Source organism: Coffea arabica, chromosome 4c (genome assembly GCF_036785885.1).
Source record: "Coffea arabica cultivar ET-39 chromosome 4c, Coffea Arabica ET-39 HiFi, whole genome shotgun sequence".
NCBI lineage: Eukaryota > Viridiplantae > Streptophyta > Magnoliopsida > Gentianales > Rubiaceae > Coffea > Coffea arabica.
The window spans coordinates 44751262-44766784 of record NC_092316.1 but is presented as its reverse complement, the minus strand read 5'-3'; the positions used below and the strand labels follow the sequence as shown (position 1 = coordinate 44766784).

Genomic DNA, 15523 nt, shown 5'->3' with positions numbered 1-15523 from the left:
CAAAAGAATATGAATGTTTGGCAAAGGAAAATCGTCTTTCGGACTGGCCTTATTCAGATCTCTGTAATCAACACACACTCGCACCTCCCCAGATTTCTTAGGCACTGGCACAGGATTCGATAACCAGATGGGATAATGAGACACCATGATTATCTTAGCATTGAGCTGCTTCACAATTTGTTCCTTTATTTTGAGACTCATTTCTGGTTTGAATTTACGTGGTTTCTGTTTTACAGGTAAAAAATTTGGATTGGTTGGCAACCTGTGAACCACTATGTCCGTAGAGATCCCTGACATATCATCGTATGACCATGCGAACACATCTTGAAAAAACATTAAGAATTCAATCATTTCCTCCTTTTGTTTCCTATTCAGATGAATGCTGACTTTAACTTCTTTAACCTCCGTCTTAGTGCCAATATTGATGATTTCTGTTTCTTCTAAGTTGGGTTTGGGTTTCTCTTCATACTGTTTTAAATCCCTTGAAATAGACTCAAATTCTTCCTCAGTATCGCTCTCGTTTTGAATTTCAGATTGCATGATTTCAAATTCATGAGAGATATCGAGATTGCAGCCATCGAATTCCAAAATGGTGACATCCAAAGGGTCAAAGGATTTTATTTGTGGCCATCTGAAAATAAAATAGAACATAAGTAATGAATAAATAGCAAATACCAAAGAAGTCTTTCATTTCATTAAATTCAAAATGCATCGAGACTTCACAAAAGGATAAATATACAGACATGATTGCTATTTAAAGACATATTTAACCCAAACCTTTATTTTCGTTTCAGCAATTTCCTTGAACAAAGCAAGCTATATTAACTGAAACAAGAATAAAGGTTTAAAAGATGAAAGCAATTTCTTTTAACAAAAGATCCAGACTACTGTCCTATCTGGATATGATCTAGACAAAAGACAATCCCCTTAAATTTACCGAAATTCCCTTCGAGAGGGAAGATAATCAGCAGTCCAATTCTGAATAGCTCCTTCGGTAATTGGCAAAAATTCTGCATTCTCTGATGGCTCCTCCTCACAAGTGGCCCCGACAAATAATTGAGACAGGTCCAGTTCAATCTCCTCCACAGGATTCTTTGTTTCTGACATAATCATCTCTGCTGGACGAGGAAAGGTGTGATACAGCGGTGGGACATTTAAGGGATTTTGCTTGCCCTTCTTTTCAGCTTGTTTTCGAGCTTGCATTTCCCTCCTATCCTTAGCAGTCGGATGAAATCCCAATCCAAATGTATCGTTTTGCGTCGGGATCTCTATCGGCTCTAAAATTCCTTGCAATTCTCGCCCAAGACCTCTTCCTATTTCATATCCGCCTCGGATCATCTCTCTCGCCATCATAATACTGGCCTCTGGCAAATCTGATTGAGTCAACGACTTATCCCTAGATGCCCATCCTACAGAGACTATGTCAGCAACATGATGAGATGAAATTGGAGTCCCTTTTCTGTCTTCACCTTTGAATTTTGCATCAATGATCATGGTACAGTCATCCTCAGCAAATACAGTAATGAGCTGATCATTCACAATAAATCTCAACATTTGATGCAGAGAAGATGGCACTGAATTGGAAGCATGTATCCAAGGTCTTCCAAGTAAAATGTTGTAAACACTGGAGAAGTCCATGACTTGGCAAGTAACTTGGAATTGAGCAGGGCCTATCTCCAATACCAGATCTGCTTCACCCATAGATTCCCTCCTTGAACCATCAAATCCTCGAACCACAGTTGCAGATGGACGGAGTTTAATATCAAGAAATCCAAGCTTGGTGAGAGTGTTCCATGGACAGATATTCAACGCTGACCCATTATCCACTAAAACCCTCGGCAACAGCTTTCCATTGCAACGGACTGATATATACAAAGCTCTGTTATGCCCGATCCCTTCTGCAGTCAGATCATCATCGGAGAAGATAATATGATTAGCAGCAAGTACGTTCCCCACAATGTTGGAAAATTTATCCACCGGAATATCTTTAGGGACTTGAGCGTCGTTCAGAATTTTGAGCAATGCTTCTCTGTGCAGCTCAGAAGTCAGGAGAAGATTCAGAAAGGAAATCTGAGCAGGCGTCCTATCCAACTGCTCTACTATTTTGTACTCGCTTCTTTTCAGCATCTTCAGAAAATCTACAGCTTCATTTTCAGACACACGAGGCTTGGGTGTCGGAGATTTAACCTTGGCCCTGGATTGAACATCAATATCGGAGTTTCCCACAATTTTTTCAGATCTAGTAATAGTAGATATATCTTCCTTCAGGCAATCTTTACCTCCAATTAATAGACTGGGCTCCTCGTAGTTCCATGGTACCTCTTGCAAGTTATTGACAGGCATTTGCTCTGGAAATTCGAGAATGGCAGGCTCTGATATATCCCATTCAAAAGAGGGTAGATCCAAAATAAAAGGAACTTCAGAATTGTCGGCCTCGGAAGGCCCTCCTTCTATCATAAACGGCTCCTCTTTCTCAAACACAAAAGATTTTAACTTTTCCTCAGCATTATCCTTAGTTATGGACTTTTCAACAGACAGCATTTTCCTCATCTCTGCATGGTCAGTCTCTATCACGTCAAACACTTCAGTTTCATCTACGATGTACTGACTGGGGTCGATAAAATCTTCATCAGCGATGATAACCCCCACAGTGCTCCCATGCTCAGGTAGAGGATTCTTACTAACATTCGGTCCCTGCTCTCCCTTTCTTCTGAGAAGGATGTCTCCAGAGTCAATCATGTCCTGAATCTTATGTTTTAAAGCCCAACAATTGCCAGTGGTATGACCTGGACTTCCAGAATGATAAGCACAGATTGCATGCGGATCATAACCGGCAGGAGGACCTCTGGGATAGATTTTGGGAGGAACAGTGCCAATTTTCCCAGCTGCTTTTAATTGCTCATACAACTGATCAATAGGTCGGCCCAAGTTGGTGAAGGCTCGAAATTGCTTCTGAGTTTGAATTCCACTGGTTTGCAAAGGATTTTGAGGAGGGTTATTGTTTTGCAGGATTGGTCTGGAATGGTAAATGGGACGAGAGTGATTTTGAAAAACAGGTTGTGGAGTTGGAGGTAAGGGCGAGGTATTCAAATGATTTGGCCGGGAATGATGGAATTGGGTAGTGGTGTGGTAGACTGGTTGAGGATTGGTGTAATACGGGTAAGGAAAGGAATAGGTGGGATGGTTTCTGGGTCTGAAAGACGGGCCTTGATCCCATATAAAAGCAGTATCACTTTCTTTTTTCTTGAATTGGGGCCTTTTCCCATTGTTGTTTTGATTCTGTAGAGCATCCAATTGCAACTTTAATGCAGACACATTAACAATTTTCCCTGCTTTGACAAATTCATCATACTCCTCCAATTTGTTAATGATAGCAGCAAATGGACTTCCAGTCATGCGGAAGATCTCTTCAAAATAGGGTGGATCGTGAGCCTTGATGAAAGTACGAACAATCTCCTCCTCAGTCATAGGAGGCTCCACTTTGGCAGCTAACTTTCTCCACCGTTTTGCGTAGGTCTTGTGATCTTCCGACGGCTTTCTTTTCGTACCCTCCAGTGTGGTTCGTGTTGGTGCCAACTCACAGTTAAATTCATACTGCTTCACAAAAGCAGTTGATAGATCCAACCAGGTCTTGACTTCTCCAGACTTCAAATTTGAATACCAATCTAGAGCATCTCCCTCCAAGCTTTCCGGAAATAGACGCATAGGCAAATTCTCATCATCCACAGGTTTACCTAACTTGTTGGCAAACATCTTGAGGTGCGTCTTTGGATTTCCAGTTCCATCATACTTGCTGAATTTAGGGGTTTTGAATCCCAATGGTAGCTGAATATCCGGGAAAAGACACAATTCATCGTAATCTAACCCACCATGCCTGCTCAATCCTTGATTCTTTCTCATAAAATCATCGAATCGATCCAACCTTCTTAACAGGTCTTTATCAACGGGTGTATGTTGTTCTTCTATTGCCGCCTTCCCTTGAGATGCCGTATCCATTACAAAAGGCTCCGGAATGTGGTGGTGCGGTCCCTGAGGGTTGGGAGGAATGTTCAGATTGGTTTGTGGATGAGTTTGAGGGATTTGACTACTGGTTGGGTTCACCAATACATAATTCGGATGCATATAGGAAAAGTCTGAGTTTAATCGGGCAAAGGTATTTTCAACGGGGTTAGCGAAAGGAGGAAAGAAAGGTGTTTGGGTATTGGATGTGTGGGGTGGTTGATAGTCTTGTGCAGGTGGGTGATTATCGATAGGTTCTTGGTCGTTTGGGACACCACCACCATTGTTGCTTGCGACCAACTGATCAATTACACGCTTCTGTGCGGCTATTTCAGCACTTAATTCATTGAACTTGCCAAGTACCTCACTTAACTGAGCTCCCAATGCTGTGAAGTCCGGTGATGTAACCATAGCAGATCTTTCCGAAGCTTCAGGAACTGAACTCATGTTTACAGACTGTCTCAAGGCTCTACTTCGGGACCTGGTGATGATGGGGCTTCTTTGGGTAGCAATTGTGAAAAATACCTGATAGTGGAGAAAAGAAACTGATTTAGAATTGAATTCTCTGTCAAATTGCTGTAATTTATTCAAGAAAAAGGAAAAGAAAAAAAACACGAATTAGTAAATATTTAAATAATTCGGATGCATGTCCTATGGGGGAGCCCTTTTTGTGCCAAGGGTAGGCCTAGCATGATGCAACACCTTCGAAATGGGACCCGTAATACAAACCTGTTTTTGACAATAATCCAAAATGAGAGCAGAAGAAAAATCATTTTCATTGATAAACTTGCCAATATTTACATCATGTCACGAAGACGATTCCGTACAAGATTGCCAAAGCTTCTGAACCTATCTAATACAGAGTCCTTTGTTTCCCTAGCATATGAAATTCTAACACATTCAGTTTGGTCATATAATTCTGCACATTTCCTTTTCAGCTCTTGACGCCTTCCTCGTTCATTTTCATACAATTGCTTGCTTTGCTCGGCCATCCCTTTGTATGCTTCGGCAGACTTACTTAACTGCAGAATTTCCTTATCCTTTGCTTCGATAATGGCTTTCAACCTTTTCACCTCCTCAGATGGCTCATCTTGAATTTCTTGCGCAGCGGATCCTCCTACCCAGTCTTCGTATTGTGAAGTCGTCAAACCCTTCTGCTTGAGCTCTGGGATGTATCTAAAACTCACGTCATCAGATAGCGTCACCCAGGCGTCAATAATCCGATCTTTCATAGGGATTTGATTTGGGCACATTCCCCAGTTAAAAATAATGGTGACTTCGCTCATGTCAAGCACGGGTGGTATTTCTTGGGTACGCCCTAATTGTCTGAGAAACCTTTTTGGGGCGTAGGCAGTAATCCCTTGAGTACCCAGTAAGAGAATGAATTCGGATGCCTGGGTGCGAAGAACGGGTTTAGTACAATCGGTCCAATCCAACACCCATCTAATATTTTGATCAGTCACGTTCTTCAAGAAATCCACAAACTCAGATGCATTGCACGGCAGACTGTCTCTATTAATCCTCTTGTGATGTGTGATTATCCAGTTGTATGCGAACATTGGTAGACTTGATGAAATAGCCGGTCGTCTCATGAAATGCTCCATTCCCCATATATGTAAGATCAAATTTGAACCACAAAAAAACTTTTTCCCTTTCTGACAGGTAGTGCAGGCTATGAAGATGTCGGCCAAAATGGTAGGAATAATGGAACACGGCCTATCATTAATTCCAAGAAACAAGTCATACAGGATTCTAGTGAGCTTGAAGGCTATCTTTTTATCTTTCCTAGGAAAAAAGAAGGTTCCCGTCATGACTAAACCGTATACCCAGACTCTCTTTCGATTCCACGTTTCCTTGGAAGTAAACGAGAAGTCCCCTCGATGCCTCTCAAAACCATCTCTTAGCGCAAATCGATCAAATAAGAACTTCGCCTCTATATTTTGGTCTGCCCCTTGTAGTACTGATTCCTTTAACCCAGTGAAACGGCAAAATTCAACTTTATTAGATGCTAGTGGCAATACCACGGCAGTTCCTTGAATCGGCAAATTGAGAAATCCGGCGACTTCCTCAATCGTTATGGTCATCTCCCTTTTTCCAAATCTAAAAGCAGAACAAGTGGGGTCCCATAGATGCACCAAAGCTTCTACCAAATATCCATCGGACTTAATATTCTTGAAATCCCCGATGTGTCCTAATCGATCGGCTATTTGGTTAACCTCATTGGGTGAGAGTAACGTGGGCCATCTTTGTACCTCTGGCGGCACTACTAACATCTGTTGCACTCGGCGAGGGCTTTCCATCTAGAAACCAAAACCGGAGTTAAATACCTTACCTACAGGTCCCATTTCTCTGGTTAACAGGAATTTAAACGTGCAAATCCCAAAAATTGGGTTAAATACCCACGGGATTTAGGTTGGCCTGTCCCTAATGTGGGATTCCCTAAGAGGCATTCCCTTTCTAAGGCTTATGCATGATGCCATTCTTATCAAAGCAGGGAAAAATGCGATTTGAAATGAGACGTGACCTAAGGAGCCCTTTGTTTGCCAGGGTAAGCCTAAAATGGTATAACATTATGAATTTATGAACAAAATGCATCACAATTTTCAAACGTGCGATAACCTATCTACAAGGGTGGGCTTCTAAAAGAAGGTCATGCCAGACCTCTTATTTGCTAAGGGTTTGTGAATGCAATGGGGACACAAAAACCAAGAAAAGTTAGTTTAAACAGATAAATACACATAACACATTGTAGCAACGGAATCAACACAAGGAAATAAAGCAATAAAAAGAGGAAAAGGGTTGGACCCCTCCCCTCGTGAATAGTGTCCCTAATAGGGTAAGGTCGACTCTACCCTAGGCAAGCTAAAATGGATGCATGAGGTTAGGGTTCACTAATGCATCTAGACTCGATAAGTCATAGGTCCCCGAGCCTTCAGACTTAGAAACCAAGGGTCATCACTCCCAAGGTTCCTTGTCGGTGGCTCGAGCGATTCCCCAGACGTTGCTACGCACACGTCGTGTTACGGCTACCCGTCTGGGCGAATCTAAAAAGAATCCTCAACCTTCGACTAAAAACTAATAGGTCATCAACCTAAAGTTTGAAGCGGAAGATCGAGTGACCCCTCGGATCATGCTACGCACACGTCGTGATACGATCACATGTCCAAGTGGGTCGCCTAAAATCCTAGTAGGGTGGAGTGGCGTGACAAGCCACTAAAAGAAAAATAAATAAGGGATAAAAAATAAAACGTATGCACGTATGCCAGTGCTCATTTTGGAGGGGAGGGATCGATAACCAATGCGAAGCTCTAGGGTAATATTTCCCACCCCCAAATGCAAAGCGCGATACATATAAGTAAATAAACAAAAGTAAATAAATAAATCATTCATCACATATACGAGGAACGATAAACGAATACGAGGGTGAAATGCAAAATATCCTAAAAGAGAAAAATGCAACCTAAAACATCCAAATATGATAAATATAAGGGTTAAAAAGAGAAAAAGACGACTAAACCAAGTGCTTGGACTCTCTTAGGTCCCCAGTGGAGTCGCCAAGTTGTCGCGCCCCATTTTTCGCGATGGAAAAGAAAAAGAGTTTTATAAAAAGATGTGATTTATTAATAATAAATTAAAAAGGACCTAGAATGGGACTTAAAAGAATGCGACAATTTGGGTCCAAAAATTCAGTCTAAAAGGGCTTTTTAGAAAAAATAGGAGTCGCCACTTGGTATGGTGTTTTGGTGTACCAAGTCACCCAAAAATATTTTTTGACAAAAATAAAATAAATCAAAACCTTTTTTTGACAACTCCAGGTCATTGAAAACAAGAGAAAATGGGTTCGGGAGTCACGGTTGAAGAAAGGGAAGGCAAAGGTTCAATTGACTCAAACCTAAGGCACCCTTTCAACCTAGTCTAAGCTAGTCGCGAGATTTAGTCAAAATCTTCCTAATCTAACCCTTAATTTTATCATATTTGGATGTTTCCTACATGAATGCAAATTTAAATTTATAAAATATCGAAAGGGTCAAAATATCCATTCAAAGGTTTAATTGAAACAATCGCATTAATTGCGAAAGCCAAAATATTTCCTTGAAAGGGTCACGAGTATGCAAATGATGAAAAAAAGAAAAGTAAAGAAAGTAAATTAAATTATATACATAGATATAAGTGATCAAAGAAAAAGGGAATGCAACATAAAGGGTATGGGAGGCAAAAACTCGTGACATAATTTTCTTATACAGGGATTAATGGGGTATTTGAACTAAAAAGTTATAATCACCCATTTCCCATGTTTGAAAAATAATTCTCCTAATATGCACAAGCAAATGAACTAACCTATTATACAATGTCCTAAATGAAATGCAATTCTAAATGATATGATTAACACATATAGAGGATAAGGGATAATATAATAGGGAATATCATGCAAATGAGAAAAGATCTTAAAAATGAAAATATTGCATGAAAATGTAGTGAATAGCACACAAAGATGAATCTAGCGCAAGACAACCTAAAGGGTCTAGCGTTGGACTAGCCCATTTCTAATAGTTCTTACTAGCGTTGGACTAGCAAGTAAGCGAAGAGAGAAGCCACAACTAGCGTTGGACTAGTGTGGTGACGTTATGCATTAACAATTCATAGTGAAGCAAATAAAGCATAAATTAAAACAAATAAACACATAAGAGCACGTAACACATAACACGTAAGCATAATATCTAGATGCCAAAATCCTAAGAAAAGCGGATAAAACAATTAACACATAAGCCACATAAACACGCAACCTATCTATTACATCGAGGAGCGCCTAACCACAATCTAGGAAGGGAAAATATAATAAAACAAATCTAATTATCCTATCTATTACATTTTTGAGGTATTTAAATACCTCTCGAATCATTATAAAAACTAACTAAAACATATATAAGAAAATTTGAATGAATATTTAAATCAAATAAATAAAGCATATAAAAATATATAAACACATAGGAGCACATAGGAGCACATAAGAACACGTAATTGACATTGAAATAATAAAATAGGAGTACCTCCCGTTTGAAGTGGTGACTAAGTGGAGTCAAATTATCCTATTTATACTCACAATGAACAAAAGAATCATGGCACCACTTTAATTGCAAATGATAATAATGTTAAAATACTAAATTCACATTAACATGTCAAACGCAAAGAAATTTAAGAACATCTAAAAATTGCAAGTTAAATATATTCAAAAGTAACATCATTAGCTTTTAAAGAAAAGAAGCAATCACAATAAAAAAGAGTCAAAATTTGTCAAGGACTGAATTGCAAAAATTGAAAACTTTTGAGGGACAAAAATTGTATTTTTCAAAGTTTAGAGGTCAAAATTAAATGAAAGATAAAAATCAGGGACCAAAGTGCAATTACTATAAGGACCGAGTTGAAAAGAATTTAAAATGTTATGGGCCGAAACGAAACTACTCCAAAGATCAGGGGCTAAAATGCAAATTCGTTATCAGATCTTCTTAAGAAAACAGGCCACTGGGCCATTATTTATTTCTTTGGGCCGAAAACTACCTAAGCCCATCCGAAAGTCCAAGCCAAAACACACAGGCCAGCCCGTCTTCTATCACTCAAACCCAGCCAAAACACGTGGGCTCCAACCTCCTAGCCCAACCGAAACCCAAAAGAAACATCAACCAAAGCCCAGCCCCAAAACCTAACAAGACTAGCTCTTGGCCCAACGAAAAATAAACATTAGCCCAATCCCCTTTTTTCTTTCTTTTCTTTTCTTTCTTTTCTTTCTCTTTTCTTCCCCATACGTTTCCTTTCCTTCTTCTTCGGCTAACCGAAGAAGCTTCAGCTGGCAGCCATGGTGGCCGCCGGTGGCGCCGCCGCCACCGGACCGCCACCGCCGGCGACCTTTCCGGTGATCAAAATTTCTCAAAATACACCCCTTCACTCGATTTTTCGAGTAGACTCCATTTTCGGAGTTAGTTTTTACAAAAGATGGTCTGAAAGTGGCCAAAATGTCAAAAATACAGTCCAGTTTTTATTTTTCAAAACACCCAAATCTTTCACCAAAAATCATAAAAAATATATTACAATACTCCTTATAACCTCTACAATACAACTATGATTTTAACTAACCAGAAAACAATAACAAAAGACTACATTAAGGCAAAACAGTCCCTAAAAATCTTTTTGGCATTTTTTCAAACAATTAATATGCATTCACAGACATCATTTCCTTTTCCCTCATCTAGTTCATGCCTTTTCCCAAATTTCAGCAATGCAACAACAACAATACAAACCAGCAAACAAGAAAAATTAATATGCAACCACAACAATAATAATAATAATAATAAAACAGCAAAACAAGAGAAACTAGACATTGAAACATGGATTGTAATATGGTAGAAAGAAAACTAGAAAATACCTCAATGTAGGTGGTAGTTCCTTAACCAAAATGTTTGATACAATTTCCACACCTTGAGCGTATCTCCCTGGCTCCCAAAGTTTCCTTCGTCTATCCTTTTCTGTCCGTTGAGAGCTTAAGGAAGGCCAAAATGGGGAGCTTTGTTCTTGTGTGTTTTCTGGTGAGAGTCAAAGAAAGGGCCGAGGGATGTATATTGAGAGGGAGTTGGGAATTTTTTTTCTTTGTGGCCTGTCTGATTTTTCCAGAGAGAGCCGAGTGAGTAAAATGGGTCGCCAAATTAGCTTTTTGTGCGTGTTTTCTCCTCTGCAAATGTTGAGTGTTGGCAGAGCAAAAAACTCATGGCTAAGAAGGAGTCAAATGGGTTTGGTTTTTTTCCAAATGATGGCTTCTGCCAAATGAAAAGAAAAGCCCGTGGGAGTTGAGTGTAGAATGGGTTAATAGGGGTTTTGGTAGAGAAAATGATGAAAATGTGTAAGTTTAGTAATAATTTGATTTTGATTTGATTTTTGATTTTTTTGATTTTTTGATTTTTTTTTTTGTTTTTAACTTTTCTCCCTTTTTTGTTTGTTTTTGTTTTGTTGTTTTTTTTTCTCTCTTTTTCTTTTCTAAAATAAACCTGCAAAAATGAGAAAATTACACATTAATAATAATAATAATAATAGATAACTTATTAAATAGATAAAAATTCAGGAAAACATTAAAAATTGACAAAAATTTGGTGTCTACATGAGTCATTCAAGAGACAAAATGGACAAAACATCATTTATCTAGCATTTTATTCATAGATGCCAAGTGTAAAACCCACGATTTTTGGGCTCATGTTATCTTGCCCAATTAAATTAGATGGTAATTTACCCTTGGTAAAAGCAAAAATAATTGCAAGTTAGGTTAAAAGGTTAATTAAGGGATATGATGAGATAAGAAAGAGTAAAAGTTTACAACAATTAAAACCCCTATCTAAACCACCTACCAGTGGATGGTTATTAGGGTTTAGCATACCTATCAGAACAACAAAGAGAAAAAAAAAATAACATCTCCCCTACCCTTCATATTTGCCTCCCCTAGAGCAAAAGCCGTCAGAGAGTAGAGAAAGAGAAGCAGGTGACACCGTCAATCGATCAGACGACTAGACTCCTAAACCTGTAAGTCCCAAATTCACGTGAAACTTCTTTTTTAAGTTTTATTAGTCGAATTAATTATTTTAAAGATTTTACGGATATGTATTATGTTATATGTATATAGAGATATATGTTTGTATATGAGATTTAGGAGGATTCGTATCTGAATTAGTATGATTAAGGTATTAAATTTTACTTATGGGATGAATAGGGTTTACCCAAATCTATTGAAAAGTTATTAAAAAAAAAGGTGGGGAGCCGCCGCTGTTATGTGTCATTGCCGCAGCCACGCTTCAGCGATGCAAAAAAAAAAGGAAAAGAGGAAGTCGCCAGCGCATGGCTGGTGACAAGAAGCAATTGCCAAAGGATTGGCCTTTTGGCCAATTCGAGAAGACCAAAAAAAAATTTTTGAAGTTAAGAGTTGCGGCGCTGCTTGGCAACACCAGGTGAAGTAAGAAACAAAAAAGGCCTGGCAGGGATGGCCAAGGAAAAATATATATATATATAATAATAATAGTAATAATAGTAATAATATAATATAATATATATATACACACACACGTTTATATATAATGGCGAGTATTTTTGGATTAGAAAGATAGTATGGGCTTAGTGAATATATAGTAAATAAATTTTAGAAATAGCTAGGCCATCTTTATAGTTTATCATGGGTATTAAAATTCAGGACCCAACTTATAGTAGTTGTTAGTATTGAAGATTTAGTCAGGCAAAATTATACTTAATTGACTAAGTCTAAGATACTGAAATGGAAGTTGAAAACATCTTAATCTAGCCTTACTAGGTTAATTTAGATAATGTAAGATAAATTCTAAGTTGTTAAACGAAACGCTTAAAATAATAATAAGAATAGTAGTAGTAGTAGTAAATAATAATACGGACGATAACACTAATAATAATAATAATAGTAAATAATAGTTATTAGACAATAATAGTAAGGATATTAACAATATGGGCATAGAGGAAATAAATTAAGGATATAAACAAAGATAAAAATATAAATACGAGTGGAATAAACTAAGACAATAATAATTATAATAAGTCAATATATACATATATATGTACATATATACATAAATAATAATAACACCTACAAACGAATAAAAGTGGAAATAAAGTGAAAGATAATAGTAACTATTTAACATATATATAAGTGGTAATAAAATAAATTAGCGACAACGAGGACGATAATAATAATAATGAATAATTATAAATTATAAGTAAATATAGTAAGATTGTAGTCAAGATAATAAACATGATTATGAATAATTATTTTCTTTTAAATTAAGAAACTTTACAAAAAGGAGAACTTTTCGAATTAAGAAACTTTCTAAAATAGAAACTTTCCAATTTAGGAAACTTTCTAAAATAGAAACTTTCCAATTTAGGAAACTTTCCAAAAATAGAAATCATTCAATTTAGGAAAAGGTTGCTAGGGTTCATATAATGGTTTAGACATGAATCTCCGACTCGTTTAGAGTTTGTATATTTATGCATCTATAGGAAATAACAACTAATTAGGAAGTTTATGCATTTGATAGGTATGATACAAGTCCACTCGAGCAGCCAAACAGAGGTAGGTGGTACTCACCCTTCTAAGATTTCAAATGTTCAAAGTGAAATTCTTGTTTTCAATCCTATTTTGTTGTGTTGACTCAAAAGGTGTTTGATTAAATGTTTTGTTTGGATATTTATGAAAGTTATATTTTACTATACAAAAATGGACCATGTGACTTATTTGAAATGTTTTGATATGTTTCTTATATACAAAATGAGCTGAATCTTGTATGAAAGCAAAGATTTATGTACACGAAATATGAAATGAATTTTGACAAGTAAAACTCAAAACAGTTATGGAATAGACGGTAGGGGCTATATTCCTGTCTAAACGCCATAGTAGCCTGGTATAAAGTCCGGCCGATTGGTAAGGTCATGGTAGCCTGGTATAAAATCTGGCCGATTGACAAAGTCATGGTAGCCTGGTATGAAATCCGGTCGATTGACCCAAGAATGAAATGAGATCAATCGATAGTCATGAAATCTATTGGTCGCCCACCTAGAAGGGGTCTAATCTCTAGGTTGAGTACTCAGTAGCCGGTCATTGCATGTACATGTTATGAGCTGATCTGGCGAAATGATTTATGAACTAATTTGAAATAAAACTTATGAATTGATATGAGTTGATTTACGAATAGTTATGAAGAGATTTGCGACTTGAGACGAAATGATTTATGACTTTACGATTTTTCATGTACAACTATCAATAAGATGCTTTTAAATTGCTTGTCATTCTTTACTACTGATTGCTTTATAAATAGCATTACTTTAAAAAAATTATGGATGTGAATGATATGCAAACGATTTGAGTTGTACTTATATCTATATGTATCTATAAAATTGAGAGTGCATGGTCCAACAGAGGGGTAAATATTACCTACTGAGCGATGTGTCGCTCAACCCACTTCTTACCATTTTTGCAGATTCTGAAGAGTATGAATTGGTTTACGTAGAAGACCCTGATGATGACTTTTATTAGTTTTAGATGAATAGAGGTTAGCAGGCTGGCTACGTCTAGTTGTTGGTCTTATTTACCTTTGTTTCCGTTGTTTCTATTGGAGAATAAATGTATGAACATCTTGATTATTCGTAGACTTCCTTTTATATGTAATTCGTACCGCACTTTATTTAGTTAAATTATTTAGTACTGTCAAAGTTAATTAGTTAATGTAGCCTTGTATTTCTGAGTGGGACTTGGGAGTACGGCGGATGTCATGTAACGGACACGTACGGGCTCGAGGTGTGATATTTTTAGTGGTATCAGAGCCTAAGTTATATGGTCCGGAAGTATGTGAAATGATTTTTGAGGTATTAGGGGTTTTGAGAATTGAAATGAGATGAAAAGAAAAGGGGATTAAAGGAAATAATATATTCATGTGATTTTTAATGTTATCAAAGTTTAGGTTATGCGATCTAGATGTATGTTGAATGATATTTGTAATATTAGTGATTTTGGAAAATGGGAATGAGGTTGGATAGAATATTGTGAAATAAGAGATGTTCATAATATTTAATGATAACAGAGTTTGAGGTACGATTTATTCTTTAAAGGAAATATACCATAGGAAATGATTAATAGTGACTAAATAAATAGGCTTGAAAATTTGCATGTGTGAATAGTTGAAATGGTACAATTGGTGTTTATGATGTCCTTTTATTGGATGTAATTTTGGTAGTACACTCTACGTTTAAGATGTCGGACGTGTAGAAAATATTATGTGTATTTGAAGTATTGTCTATTGGAAATTAAAAGGAGATGGAAAAATAGATCAAAAGAAATAAGAGATTGCTGTGGTTTTTTAGTTGTATCATAGCTTAGGTTTTATGATCCGGAAGTGTGAGAAATGATGTTTGGATATTAATGATTTTGGAAATGGAAAGGAGATGCCAAACAGATCAAGAGATTCCTATGATATTTTGTGGTATTATAGCTCAAGTGGTGATTGTTGGAAGTAGGTATAAAGATACTGAAGATATTTGTGATTTTGAGAATTGGAATGAAATGGATAAGGGATAAAAGAAAATTAGTGGCTCCATAACCTTTAATGGTATTAGAATTTTAAATTACAAATTTACTGGAATGAACTCAGGTGTTGAGATGATGATTACTTTTAGTAAGTAAGTGGTGACTATATGTATATGTTAAGTTGAAAAGGTAACCAAGCCCACCTGCCAGATATGATTGACACTTACCAAAAAAAATAATAATAATAATAAAAGGGTATTTAGGGTATTTTTTTTGTAAGTTTTGATCTCTATAGTACATTTCAAGTTTATCATTTATATGTCAGATTTATGGATGATCTTATGTCTAGTTGAAGTCTAGTATAGAGAAAATTGAAAATATTGAGGAAATTAGAGTGCACAACGAGAGTACGAATGATCAACAATATGTTGTCATCGAATGCAAGTA

The 15523-nt window shown here is 36.9% G+C and overlaps 2 protein-coding genes across 2 annotated transcripts; both read right to left on the bottom strand.

Moving 5' to 3' along the window:
• Nucleotides 1-598: 598 nt before the first annotated feature.
• Nucleotides 599-11004, bottom strand: LOC140004567 (uncharacterized). Its single transcript, XM_072046247.1, has 2 exons — nucleotides 10418-11004; nucleotides 599-4524 (listed from the first exon to the last, which is right to left on the bottom strand). The coding sequence occupies exon 2, from the start codon at nucleotides 4444-4446 to the stop codon at nucleotides 934-936; it is 3513 nt and encodes a 1170-aa protein (XP_071902348.1). The 5' UTR covers nucleotides 4447-4524; nucleotides 10418-11004; the 3' UTR covers nucleotides 599-933.
• LOC140005360 (uncharacterized) lies at nucleotides 4752-10418 on the bottom strand. Its single transcript, XM_072046248.1, has 2 exons — nucleotides 9048-10418; nucleotides 4752-6299 (listed from the first exon to the last, which is right to left on the bottom strand). The coding sequence occupies exon 2, from the start codon at nucleotides 6297-6299 to the stop codon at nucleotides 4797-4799; it is 1503 nt and encodes a 500-aa protein (XP_071902349.1). The 5' UTR covers nucleotides 9048-10418; the 3' UTR covers nucleotides 4752-4796.
• Nucleotides 11005-15523: the final 4519 nt, after the last annotated feature.

Coding starts and splice junctions, on each gene's coding strand:
- LOC140005360 (XM_072046248.1), bottom strand. CDS start 6,299: ATGGAAAGCCCTCGCCGAGTGCAACAGATGTTAGTAGTGCCGCCAGAG.
- LOC140004567 (XM_072046247.1), bottom strand. CDS start 4,446: ATGAGTTCAGTTCCTGAAGCTTCGGAAAGATCTGCTATGGTTACATCA.